Below are 13,389 nucleotides of genomic sequence, written 5' to 3' on the forward strand. Positions count from 1 at the left end.
ACCCGGTACATGGAGAGGGCAGAGGTACTCAACAACTTTTTTGCCTCGGTCTTCACTGGCAAGTGCTCAAGCCACACCACCCAAGCCGCAGAAGGCAAAGGCAGGGTCTGGGAGAATGAAGAGCCGCCTACTGTGGGAGAAGATCAGGTTCAAGACCATCTAAGGCACCTGAAGGTGCACAAGTCCATGGGACCCGATGATATCCATCTGCGGGTCCTGAGGGAACTGGCGGATGAAGTTGCTAAGGCACTATCCATCACACCCGAGAAGTCATGGCAGTCCGGTGAAGTTCCCACTGGCTGGAAAAGAAGGGAGAACATAACCCCCATTTTTAAAAAGGGAAAAAGGGAAGATCCGGGGAGCTACAGGCCAGTCAGTTTCATGTCCTATGATTTCTTTGCAATGGTTCCTCAACTTCTGGCCCAGTGAAATTTGAAGTAGAATTAGATATCATGGGTAGTTTCAGCTTCAAGAAATGTTGTCTGTCTTTTAAAGATTTTTGACCTGATGCAAAACATACCCAAAACAGGCAAAGTGAAGTTTGCCTACGCTTGACTAGTGTCCGATGCCTGGGAATGTACAGATTTGTGGCACCAGAGAAAATAAAGCGGATTCAGAGAAGGTTTTTCACAGCCCTGTATTCAAGTAATTTTTCTTTGTTTTTCAGGTCTCAGAAACTGAAAGGCTTTCATATGTGGGGAATAACTTCGGCAGCGGAGTTATGAAATGTAACTCCTTATGCAGGTATGGATTGCTGGCAAAATGGGGGCAGGAACATGGAGGTAGAAGCAGAGGAATTGCTCAGATACAAAGTTCCTGGTAGCCTTTCTTAAAGCTGGCTCAGAAGTTCCCACTGAGGCCATGATTTGAATTGAGGATTTTGACAGGAGACTGGCAGCTGCATTGTTTGTGCATGTTACGTCCCTTTGGAAGTTGTGATGTTACGTACAAATAGAGTGTATTTGAAAAGGTCTTGTGAAGGGAAGGATGAGGAGATGATTTGATGTAGCTGAAGCCTAGGAATAACAGCTTTGTTATTAAGAAACTGAAGAAATTAAGATTAAGTAATCACCAAGATCATCTGCTGCCCAGGAAACCCCCGGGTTATTAATCACCATTTAACTTCAGGGCCACAGCACAATGCTGCTATGTGAACTAAGAAGCTGTCTGTGCCACATGCTGTAAAAGGAAGCATTGGTGAAATCACCAGCCTTTACATGTCTTGGTTTAAGAATGTGACCTTTGTAGCATTGGGGCAGATCCCACTAGCCTTCTAAGAAGTATTCTGTATGTGAGATCTTTCTCATACTCTAATAGGAAAACCACCAAATGGGTGGAGAGCCAATGTGAAATAATCTTGCCTTGTTATATCCAAAGGTGTTTGTTTTCTCCTTTGATGCATATTACTGCTCCTACTAGGCTACACAATGCTGAAATGCATGTAATGTGCATGTCAGGCTCTTGGTACCAAGTGCTCTGCTCCATAGATCCACTAGAGTTGCCCCGTGTGGTTTGCTTACATAGCTTGTCTCTTCTCTATTTGGGCTGCACCAACCTGATCATGTTTGACTAGTTAAAGTACAGGTGGGGTGAGGGAGTGAAGAGCAAACTGAGTTGTGTAAACCTGTTAGGAAGAGGAGGTGCTTTCAGATGTTAGTGCCCTGGTGGTCCTATGTTCTGAATAAGACTTGACATTAGGAAGCATTTCTTTATAGAGAGAGTGATCAAACACTGGAACAGGCTTCCTGGAGAGGTGGTTGATGCCCCATGCCTGTCAGTGTTTTAGAGTCACTTGGACAATGCCCTCAATAATTTGCTTTAACTTTGGTCAGCCCTGAATTGGTCAGGCAGTTGCACTAGATGATCATTGTAGGTCCCTTCCAACTGAAATACGCTATTCTATTCTGTTCTATAATTCTGTAAAAGGAACTGGTTTCACCTCTGCAAATAGTCCGTCAAAACATGCTAATACTAATCTTTGTTCTTCTTTCTGAGAAGTGAAACCAGGAGAGCTGGACCTTTAGATGTAACAGTCCTCAGTTTAAGATGCTGTAGGTGAAAAAAGGCACCAAGGGGCTTTTTATTCTTGAGTTTGGAGAGATAAATTTAATTTAATGAATATGTATGATACAGGTATCAATGAAGTATTATTTCTAGGCGGATTTAGTGCTCTTATCTCTGCACGCTTCACATAGCTGATTAAGAGATGGTTTTAGTGGCTTAAGTGGTTCTTGCCTGCACCTCTGGAGATCCTGAGCTATGGAAACTAACAAGGCAAGCGAACTGCTGATATATGTTCAGCTTCAAGTATTAGTTTTGCATTAGGTGTGCACATGCCTCAGGATCTCCAGAGATAGAGGCAAGAATCAATTAAGTCATTTCTTGCTTTTCTTTCAAGTTTTCCCACCCCGTCCTTCTGTCCCTTTCCTCCCACATCTGCTTCAGCTGCATGCATGAGGATTTCCTCCAGTGGATCCATTCCCGTAGCTCTTGGCAGCTGTCAGCCTAAAACTGTGCACTCACAACTGTTAATGTGGGTATAACAGGGAGCAGAAACCACTTTTGAGCAAACAGCCCAGTTTGTTCTGAGTGGAAAGTGAATGAGTCAGCCAAACCTCTGGGCTTCCTGGGACAGGAGGAACTGCCCAGAGATCCTTTCTGGCCAATGGGATGCTGTGATTCCCACTGTACTTGGGCAGCTCCTCTGAGAGCAGTTGCATAGAGAGTATTGCTCCCACTGCAACAAGCAGCCTGTTGTGCAAGTGGGTTTTGTCTTCAGAAAGTGTGTCCTGAGTTTTAGGAAGATGTGTTATGGAGCAGAGCAAGTTCAGGCACCAGTCAGAAGGGATCACATGGAATGAACTCTTCTGGCTGGATAAGAAACTGGTGCAGCTGATACCCTGATCAGCTTCAGCCAAGGGTGACATACAGCCTGTTCCTGGTGGGTCTCAGCAGCACAAACCATTTGGGCTTGCCCCTCTGAAATGTGGGATGAAAAAGAATTTACCTAAGAGAAATTATCCTATTTTAGAGACAGCAAAACCACATTTCTGAGAAGCTCTGAGGACTTAAAGTGGCTTGTACTAAGCAGAGAACTGGCCACAGGGAACCCAAGTTTTAAAAACACAGGAAACTGCATAGAAGCACTGAGAAACCACGGGTCCTGACACATCAAAAAAGACAAAAGAGAATAGCAGCTAGCACTTTGGCACGTAGACTTTGTGCATTTTGGAGCTAATTTAGTTGTCTTAAGACTTCCGCATTTACTTAGAGCAGCAAGTCTGTATTTTTTTATAGATAGATATATCTATATAGTGCATGCCTTGGAGGTAACTTGTTTTATTGTGACATTCTGAATGTGCTTGGAAAACTTGTATTTGCAAGGCAAAAGAATTGGCAGGTGACAGGGAATACACATGGCTCTGCACCATGTATTTTAAAACATTACTTCCAGTGGACTGTCTCTCGCTGATCACTTGCCCCTGTTCTTCCCAGGTATTTTGTCGGTGTGTTAGACAAGGACTCTGGGCAAATGGAAGTCTATAATGCTGAAATATTCAACATGCAGCCCTTGCTGTCAGGTAGGAAGATACTGTGTTTAACCCCAGCACCAGAGTCACAGCATGCTAGACCTATGTATGCATTCAACTATTGACTGCTTGGTTGCCGACAGCAGTGCTCTCTGTTGTCTCCCTGGCTGCTCTTTCTTCCTTATTTCTGCCTTATTCCATCAGCATGGAGGAAGGAGGATTCATTACACTCCCCTTCTAAGGGACTGCATGATGTGAAAAACAGAGAGAGGAGGAAACAATGTGAAATTTAGGGTGGAGGTTAAGCAGAGAGCGTTACAGGTGAGAGGGTCCACCCTGTGGACCCTCTGGAGTGCTGGAGTCAGTAACAAAGTTGTCACTGTTCAGAATAAGTGCAGCCTTGTCTAGGTATGCTCTGCTGAGGGAAGCCTGGAAATTGTCAGGTCAAGGGGCTGGATCACTGAAAAGCAAAAGAGCTTTTCTTCAGCAGAACTGCTTTTTGTTGCTGAATCCAGGAGGATAACCCAAAGAATACAGTCTTTTGGGAGCTTATTTTTCCCCTGTGCAGCAGGATTCCCCTGCAATCCATGCATTACGCTTGTAGGCTTTATAGCAAAAATTGGCCTGCTTTTCCTTTTTTGTTCTAGGTACGTACTTTTATATTAAGTATGTTCCTTAATTGACAAAGTCCTATGGGAGAGATCTTGAAGTGTTGTGCCAAGTCTTTCAGTAATGGATTAGAGCTAAAGGAATACTGAATATGTATGCTGTCCTGGCTGCTGCAAGCCAAGCATACTAACTTTTGTTCTTTTATAGATAACTTAATACCTGATGACACGAAGGATTATCAGAATAAATCCTACAGGGAGAAGGTAAAGTTGAAACCCCATATCGTATTCTACTGTGATTATCCAGGTAACAGTGGCAGATGATACTTGTCTGAGACTGTGATGTTTCGTTTACTGCAAGGTAAACCTGTGCAGGTTCAGCACTCTCTGTGCCTTGGAGGTCTACGAGACAGCACACTACTAGTGCCTAACTTGGCAGTATTTTCATAATTATTTCAGACTTGATTACAACCCCAGTTACTTCCTGCCCCCTTGCAGATCAGTGCTTGTCAGATGGTTGGGTTGTGCCCAGTGAAATGTTTGAAGTTTTCTTAGAGAATGTAAATGTGGAACAAATGGTGGTTAGCTGAATTTTCCTCTTAGATGCAAAGTGTCTTCAGTTCAACAGTGTGTTTTAATTTGCTTCTCTCTTGCGCAGATGGATTTGTGCATTGAGGCCTTTGGTACCAGCAAGCAGAAGCGAGCTCTGAACTCTCGGCGATTGAATGCAGTGGGCAATGATATTCTGAATACTGCTGTGACAAAAGCAGCAGCAAACGTTATAGATGCAAAGGGAGTAACAGGTAAGAATATTATCTTGGGGTTTAACGAAGGCAATCAGAAATGCCTTTTTCTGTCTGTTCCTTGCCAAGTATGGTAGGAAGAAAAAAGGGGTTTTCTTCGAGTGACCAAGGAAGCAGCTGGTCTAACAGCTGAGAAGAGCACACGTGGAGGAACTCGCGGGTCTTTCTGGTGGAAAAGGAGCTGCTTCCTTCTGATCTTGCTAGACTTAGTGTGGGAGTTGCCTGAATGAGGGAAGGTCCCTGTGGCATCAGTGTCTGTCCCTGCCCATTGTTGGGAGCTCTTCTGGGAGTCCCTGGATATCAGTTTACTGGTATAAAGGCAGTACATTCACCTGGTCTGAACTGAGACACTGAATGTTCATTAAGGTGAACTGTACCCTGGCTTCACAGTGGCGTGTCTATGTAAAATGGTACGTGCCCTAAACCAGGTCACAGCCCCATCAGGTGCCATCCCCAGTGCTGTTACGAGGCAGACTGATGGACTTAGGCTTCTGCTATGGAGGAGCCTGCAGCAAAGAGGAGTCTGCCGTGGCCTTAGTTATTGTCACTACTGCAGGAAAGTTCACTTTCCAAAGCATCACACTGAGGTGATGTTTCAAGGAGAGTTGATAACCCCACTACTGAGTGCTAGTGAGGCTGCATCTGTATTATGTTGTCCAGCCTGTGCCACCCCACTGCACCCCTGCCCTGATCAAGAAGGAGGTGGAGAAATGACAGAGGAGTCATGGCAGGGCAACAAGAATGGGTAGGGGCTTGGAGTACACAGTTTACAAGGAGAGGCAGAGGGAGCTGGGCTTGGTTAGTCTGGCAAAGAGGAGGCCAGGGAGGATCTAATAGCATCCCACGGGTACCTGAAGGGCAGTCAGAGCCAAACCCTTCTCAGCAGTGCGAACAAGGGTCAACAGCACAAATTGCAGTGGTCCCTGGACCTTGGGAGGTCCACGTGGGAGACTGGGGGAACCTTCTTGCCTTGGAGGGTGCTGCAGCCATGGAACAGGTCACAGAGAGGTGTGGAGTCACCATCCTTGGGAGTTTCCAAGTTTTGGCTGGACAAAGCCAGGGCTGCCCTGATCTAGTGCTGTAGACAGTCCTATTCTGAGCAGGAGGTTGGACAGAAGACCTCTAGAGCTCCTTTCCACTAGCACTTCGGGGATTCTGAGTTTTACTGACTGTGAATAGGAGAGATGTCTGTTGACTATAGAACCTGTCAGCTCTCATCCCTTGTGTTCCAGGTTGGATATTGACTGTGCTCTCAGAGCTGCTTTGTGCCAAATGGATGTTCAATGGAACCCAGGGTGCCAAAACCATATTCTGCCCACCCTGCAGGCAAGGGGTGCAGCAGCAGCAACCAGTTTGTCTTGGTGCACTTCTTTCCTAGATTTTTCTCTAATCTGGAGTGGCTTTTCTAAATTTTAAGGAGCAGAAAGTTCTTGGTAGAAGTGATGACACCAGTCTAAAACCCAGCATGCTCAATACATAGCAGGCATATCGGAAGCTCTTGGACTTTCTGTGCCTACTGGAATGCTTTTTGTACAGTAAGCACCTACATGTGGCAGTAATGAAACTATTAATAGGAAAGAGCTGTAGCCTTTTCCTTACTACTGTCCCAAGTGAGATAAGCTGAACTGGAGTTTTAAACCTTTAAAACTCCAGCTGTGACTAAACTGGTGTTGACCCAAGAACCACCATTGAGTAGACTTGTGTTTAAAGGAAGGATTTGGGTTGTGGTCGTGTTCTCTATGCTTTTGTCTGCATGGTCCAAATACTCTCTTCTTTCCTGCTCCCCTCCAAAGCTTTGATCCAGGACGTGGCCCAAGATGATGTACAGAACATCTCCATCTTCCTCCCACCGTGTAATGAAGATGCTGACAAACCAGAAAATGTTTACAAGTTTGAGGACAGTATCTTTTTCTGTGGCAGAGTGGTTTCCCACACCTGTAAGGCTCGATGTCAGTGGTCTGGCATGTGGGAGTGAGTGCTGCCAGGCGCATGAATGAGCTGAGCCTTCTCCCCTCACGAGCCAAAAACTGAGAGCCAGGGATATGCTGTGTTGAGATTTTTGGGCCTGCAAGTCCCATATCCTGCCACTTTCCTACAAAGAGCTGGATGCTGTGCCTCCCTGTTGACAGCAGTTTGACTGGGAATAGTAATGAGGTCAGCCATGCAGAAGTGACTTGTGGTTGAGGCACAGTCCTTTAGAGACCTTTGTTATTGGCCAGCTTCCTAGTCTTGTTACGTCCTGCCTGTATATAATTTCCTTCCCTCCTTCCCTGCCCCACACCTCCTAAAGCAAGAGTAGGTAGAGCTTATCTCACTGTGGGCTGTTCAGACCAGAAGGGAGAGCAAAGGCTTGCTTGTTCTTTTCTTTAAAATCCTTCCAGTTCTGTCCCCAGCGGAGTATGAAGCATTGCGGGCTCCAGCAGCAGTCTTTGTTAACATCACTCCAGAAGAAATCACCAAGAAAACAGAAGATAAAAGGTAATGCTGCTGCAAACAGCATTGTAATAGTCAAGGTGGGCCCTGTGAAACTGTAGTTTTTCTATGGGGCTGGATGGCTACTGATGGCTCTACAATACCCAGGCTGATCTTTTCAGTGCAGAGGGAGGACATTTGATAAAAGTACAGCTGAGCAACACCTACCTTGGGAAATGTGGGGTATAGTTTTACAGGCAAGGAAGTTGTGTGCACAGCAGCATGGCTGCCCTTTGGGGAACTGATTGCAGAGGAACAGAGTGGAGAAATCCAAAATGGGGTCTGAAGGCAGGTGCCTGGAAGGGGGGACCAAAGAGCTGTGCTGAGCATGGTATGCCCGTGGCTGGGCACTGTTCCAGCCAAGTACTGACTTGCTGTGGACGTTGCTGTGGCTTGGTAAGCTGACATGGACGTACACTTAGAGCTGTTAAGCCTTGTGCTGGGGGGCTGAAGTGAGCAGGAAGAGCACAAAGAGCACCTCACTCCCTGTGCTTCCTGCCTGCTTGTGCCAGAGTAGAAGCGTGTGTGTGTGCCATGTTGAGAGCCTGCAGTTTCTGCAGTGCAGGGACCTTCTTAGTAGCTGCACAGTGAAAGGGGCTGGCTGAATGTAGTGTGCTCACAAAATAGCCTTCTGGGCTATCCTTTATAGGTGTCCAGGGAACTCTTCTCAAACAGCTGAGCATTGAAGTTACAGGTGTGTCCTGTCCTCCTGATGATGTAAACTGGTCCCTGGTTCTTTGAGCCTCATCTTCCCCCTCTTTCTCCTTCAGCCATTGCTCCTTTGTTTTAGAGGAGCTGAAGTTTCTGCCTGCTGATGAGAAGAGCAGAGATCACAAAGCCCGATGCCTCTGGTTCCTGGACACCCTTATTAAGTTCAGCTACCTGAAAGTGATCAAGAAGAAGCGTAAGAGAGTTTTCAGCTCCTCCACTTTTAAGCTACCTGCTGAGACTTGGTTTGTAATTACTGCAGTAGGAAACTAAAGCTGCCCAGAAAAAGCTGTGATCAAACAGCTAGCTGCAGCAGTTGCTTTCAGCCTGTTTCATGCTGAGGTTGAGGATCTTCGTGTTGTTGAGGGTTGTTAGATCTGCATCTGCTGGGAGATGTACATCTAATCCTTTTCAGTCCCTTCATAACTGCCATGCGTCAGGATGGCACCATGAGATCCTCTTGGTAGGAGGCAGGGTAGCTTAGATTGGAATTTTTGAGATTCTTTCTAGTTTATCAATAGTTCTGTACTTATAAACATGTTTTATATTTTCACACTTTAGTCCTAAGCCAAGAGGCTGGAAACTATCAGCTCTCTCCCTCGTCCAGCCTCCATATTCCAGGTGCAAGAGCCATACAGTACACAATACATCCTTTATATCTCCTTTTGTGCTTTTGAGAGTGTTTTTGTCATCCTTTGCTTATTAGCTGAATGTGTGGATCACAGTGATCATACCTCTTGTCTTCAGGACCTTTCTTTTAAAATGGCAGGAACTGCTGTTCTCAAAAGCACTGCACAAAATATTTTGGTTGAGATTTTCAAGACTTGCCATCTTCCATAGAACTTGTGTATCTGAGTCTCCTTGTCAGTGCTGAAAATGTCATTGTTAGCATTTTCAATGGCAGGGGTGTGATGGAGGACGAAATGACAAGCCTGTCTGTAAATACCTTCCTGCATTGCTGGAGACACAGGAGTCACTCTGTAGGACTTAGTCAAGGAGGATGTGGAAATGACTAGTCTTGGTGCTAATAGGAATTTGTTAGTGTGGTTTCAGTTTTAATAATATTTTATGACACGACCATGTATTAAAAGGCAGGAATCTATTAAAAGAAATATATGTGTAGGCACATATGCACGCATTTTAGATTGTGTAGTATTGAAGTGGGAGATCCCATTTGTAAAGAAAATAAAAACTGTTAGGAGCCTCTCTCTGACCTGAAAAATGATGAAACCTAGAAATCAAGTGCCCAGGTTTCTTTTAGGTTCTCTATGTTCCTGGGAAGAGGCAATAAATGTCATGGTAATAAATGTGCTATTATGATAGCTGGTGATGGGCAGTACAAGGAAGAGTATGTGTTTCTCATTCCACTGCAAAACCCCTTTCTGTCCTAGATCCAATGGGTCCTGAATGCCCACACATTATTAGCAGGAAACTCATGAAGAATTTCACTTCACTGACCTACAACAATGGCAGGTAAGGAATCACGCTTGCCTTGATGTTCTTGAGGCGGAGATACGGCAGAGTTCAGCTTGAAGTGCCGTGGACACATTATCAGGAAACCTCCTACCAAAATGGAAGATGGCAGTAGCTTCTCTTGCTTCACACCCTAGCCCTGTAGAACATTGGGTTGTGGCTGGTGATAGTCCATTTTAGACAGTGCAGGTCTAAAATGTCACTGGGAGAAGCAGGGTCATGTGTGCAAAAGCAAGCCTGCACCTATGGATTTAGCTAGTGTGACCAAGTGGGGTGCCCAGCCATCTGCCTGACCATTTCTGGATGCAGAATGGGTGCTTGCTTTGCAGCTGACTCTCGACTGTGCAGCTAAATGTGCAGCTGTCTGCATGTACATTTTCACTGTGAACCAAGGGAGCTGACAGATGGATGCGTCAGCTCTTCCACCGTCCCAGAGTGGGTCAGGACAGAGGTAGTGCAGTGGCTAAATAATGGTGCTTTTTTTTTACACTCACCTAGTTTAACTAGCGTAACAGGGGCACTTTTACATGAACCTAGACCTGACTTGACTTACTTGGATTCTCCATTGAAACCTGCACAGACAAAACCGCGTAAAGATTTGCACTGGTTAAGTCGTGCTGGGCTGACACCCATGCCATTGCACCCATGTGTATACAGGCCAAAGAGTTCTGCCTAAGCTTTGCCCAGGCATTGCCCGCCAGCAGTGACAAAGTCTGGTATAGTAAGGTAGGGTCTGGTTCTGCCGTGGACGTCAGCCAGGAGAATCCACCACCCCATGACTGGAGCAGAGGCTGGGAAGCTACTGCAAGGTCCTACATTCCAGCAGTGTTAGAGCCACTTGTGTGGTGCTGAGTGCTGTCTCACTGCAGGGAGGGCCTTGGGCAGCTGTTGGAGGCTGTCTTTGACCAGGTGGCCCTTGGCTGCAGCCTTAAGAAGGATGCCACTTACAACTAAGCAGTTATAAGTCTGGATAAAGTTTTCAGCAATCCTGTTGAGTGGAAGCACCAAAATGCAGGTAAGAGGGAACAGTATCCTCACTCTTGCCACATTGCCTTTGCCACACTCAGGGAGCCAACAGCCTCTCTGCCTAAAAGGGGCACAATGCTGATGCTCAGCTATTGTACAGCTGCACTGCCGCTCTTAACCTGACATGAGCAGAGAATTTGAGTCCAAATGGGCCAGCTTTTGTCTGAAGGCTCAAACCAGTGATGAGCAGTCAAATGCTCCCATAAGATTGCCAGCCAGGGATCTGCTTTGTGTGGATTGTGTATTTGAGGTGCCATTAGTAGTTACACACTGAATGCCCTCAGAACAGCTTCCCTTTGGTTTGCTTTTGCAAGGGACCAGCCTGCCAAAGAGACTGAAGTGCCTTTAGTTGATGATTTTGTCAAGTTTGCATAGTGATAAACAACCCCAGGGTCCTGCACTTCTGAACAGAAACAGGGGCATGTGAGGATGATAAAGAAGTCTGTTAGGCCCCTGTGATCAGAGGTCTCCGTTGCTTTTGCTCTTTTTTGGTGTCTAGGAGAAATTAGTCATGTTTAACTGGGGCTCCAGTTCTGTCTGCTCCTCATGGGGGTTGTGTTTTGGGTCACTGACACGCCACATCTCGTGTTCTCCCTCTTGCTGTACAGTGTCCAGAATTTAATCTCTGTGTCAATGAAGGCTAAAATCACAGCATACGTCATTGCATTGGCTCTGCACATTAACAACTTCCAAACAGACCTCACCGTCCTGCAGAATGACATGAAGCTCCAAGAAAGCAGGTGGGTCGTCATGCTTGTTCATACCTGCTGAGATATGCTGTGATCCTCCTATAAAGAGCCTCTGGGGAGAGAGCTCTAGCCTCTCTGGCACCTGGGTAGTACAGTGATACCTGCTAGCGAGTCCCTCTTGTTTTAATTGGACTCTCTCTTTTATGACTCTGCTGAAGCTTTATTTTGAAGCCCTGATGCTCGTAAAGGAGTGTGGTTCTATGTCTCAAACTTTGAAAGGGCACTTGTCACAAAGAGGTCCTCAGGGGCATCAAGAGGCTCTTCAGCTATTCTGCAGGGAAGGAATCTAAGGCAGGCAGCACCAAAATGGGCAGCTGGGGCAGATTCCGGGACAAGACCTATCCACTGCCACCCAGCCCCGTTTCTTGCCTGACAAATCACATCACTCTTCACCTACCTGTCCTCTGTGCCTCTTCTTCCTGCAGACCTCCAGTCCCTGTTAGGTACCAGTCTGGGTGTAAGTGCAGGTTTGCAGCTGAATGTGACAGGAAAACTAGAAACAGGGATTTTTTTTCTCACAGTCACACTGTGAGCATGTAGTTGGTGTTTACATGGAGGAATCCCAGGCCCCTGAAATTTACCCACTCTGGGCTTGGCACTGAGGAGATGGTTTTTGTTTCTGAAATACTGATGGACTTGGGGACTTTTCAGCAAAGCATCATGCAAAGAGGTTGTAGGCAGAACTGCTGGCCCCATAGTATTTGAAATAAGGATTCACCAAATCACAGTTAGTGAAGGTGAATGGGTAGAAAACAGCTTGCAGAATAAGCTTCAGGGCAAACAACCCTTGCTGTGTTAGCTTTTGCGGGCAGTTGTTCTCTAGATTTTAATTTTCAATGGAAGAATATGTAAGTGTCATGCACCTGCTGTTAGCTGCAAGACCTGCTTTTCCCAGCAGGTGTCAGCCGGAGCCTGCTGCCAGCTCCTCTGGCTCTGGGAGCTGTTTGCACTGTACTGTTTTGGCCCCTGCAGAATAAATCAGGAATTGAGCAGTTCCGATAAGCCAGTCCACTGTGTTTGCTGGGAAGTGTCCCAGCAAGCAGACATCAGCCCAGCAGGCAGCTTGTTAATGCTGTCTGGGAAGGGATTAGGTGGATCCGTTAGTGACTGTCCAGCCATGCTCATTAGTATCCCTCTGCCACCTTGTCCTGTTCTGTGGGTGATGGTGATGCCAAGGACATGTGTTTCCGAACTCAGTCACATTGGTCTTTCTTAACAAGATTGCTTAGGGGTCATGCGGCTGGGTGGGAACTGCAGAAGGACACAAACCCTTCACTGCAACTGAGAAAAATGTTGTGGACTATCCTGGGGTTTCTGGCTGAGGGATATAATGTTAAGGTCCGGTAATAACTGGAAGTTACCAGAGCCTTTAGTGACCTCTTGGTTTTGCAAGCTCCCTAGTCAGCCTTGATGCAGTGACTTCTGATTTTGCCCCCAGTTATTTTTTTATTCTTTGATGGGTCATAGTGGGTTTAACAGCAGTGTTTGCTGTTCCATCCTCTTCTCCCCCTCTCTTCTCCCCCTCTCTTCTCCCCCTCTCTTCTCCCCCTCTCTTCTCCCCCTCTCTTCTCCCCCTCTCTTCTCCCCCTCTCTTCTCCCCCTCTCTTCTCCCAAATTATTTTTCTCTCAAATTTCAGATTCCCAACTGAATCCATTTGTATTTCAAAGATAACAAGAGTCAGCTGGGAGGATTCAGGGACTTCTGTGTTCTCAGGACCCCAGCTGAGGCCAGGACACCTATTTCCCTGCTAGCTTCCCTTTGGATGTACTTTGTTCTCTCTGTTTGACAAGCCTCCAGCTGTGTTCTGGCTTGTGTAGGGTGAAGAGCTTGGGCAAGAAGGCACGTCTCAAACAAGCCCTTCTTCTTACAGCTAAGGATGCTGAATTTTAGTGGCTAAGAGGAGATGCTGTTGCTGTACTAGATTCCATTCATTGTACCACGCACGGGAGATGAGTGCACTGGGAAGCAAACATGGGCTGCCAGCAGCAGCAGCTGAACACAAATCATGCCTGTTCTCCT

General features: G+C 46.3%; 1 protein-coding gene across 1 annotated transcript in view; it reads left to right on the forward strand.

Annotated features, from left to right (window-relative positions):
• The first annotated feature begins 9 nt into the window (after positions 1 to 9).
• Positions 10 to 13,389, forward strand: part of POLR1E (polymerase (RNA) I polypeptide E, 53kDa) — a 14,081-nt gene continuing 701 nt past the window's right edge. The window contains exons 1-10 of the mRNA XM_009321280.1: positions 10 to 24; positions 668 to 744; positions 3,496 to 3,581; positions 4,347 to 4,402; positions 4,797 to 4,941; positions 6,735 to 6,842; positions 7,323 to 7,419; positions 8,184 to 8,317; positions 9,513 to 9,594; positions 11,229 to 11,360. Of these exons, the coding sequence (XP_009319555.1) occupies positions 10 to 24; positions 668 to 744; positions 3,496 to 3,581; positions 4,347 to 4,402; positions 4,797 to 4,941; positions 6,735 to 6,842; positions 7,323 to 7,419; positions 8,184 to 8,317; positions 9,513 to 9,594; positions 11,229 to 11,360 (932 nt within the window). The remainder of the gene's footprint in view (positions 25 to 667; positions 745 to 3,495; positions 3,582 to 4,346; positions 4,403 to 4,796; positions 4,942 to 6,734; positions 6,843 to 7,322; positions 7,420 to 8,183; positions 8,318 to 9,512; positions 9,595 to 11,228; positions 11,361 to 13,389) is intronic.

Source organism: Pygoscelis adeliae, unplaced genomic scaffold (assembly GCF_000699105.1).
Source record: "Pygoscelis adeliae isolate BGI_AS28 unplaced genomic scaffold, ASM69910v1 Scaffold433, whole genome shotgun sequence".
Lineage (NCBI taxonomy): Eukaryota > Metazoa > Chordata > Aves > Sphenisciformes > Spheniscidae > Pygoscelis > Pygoscelis adeliae.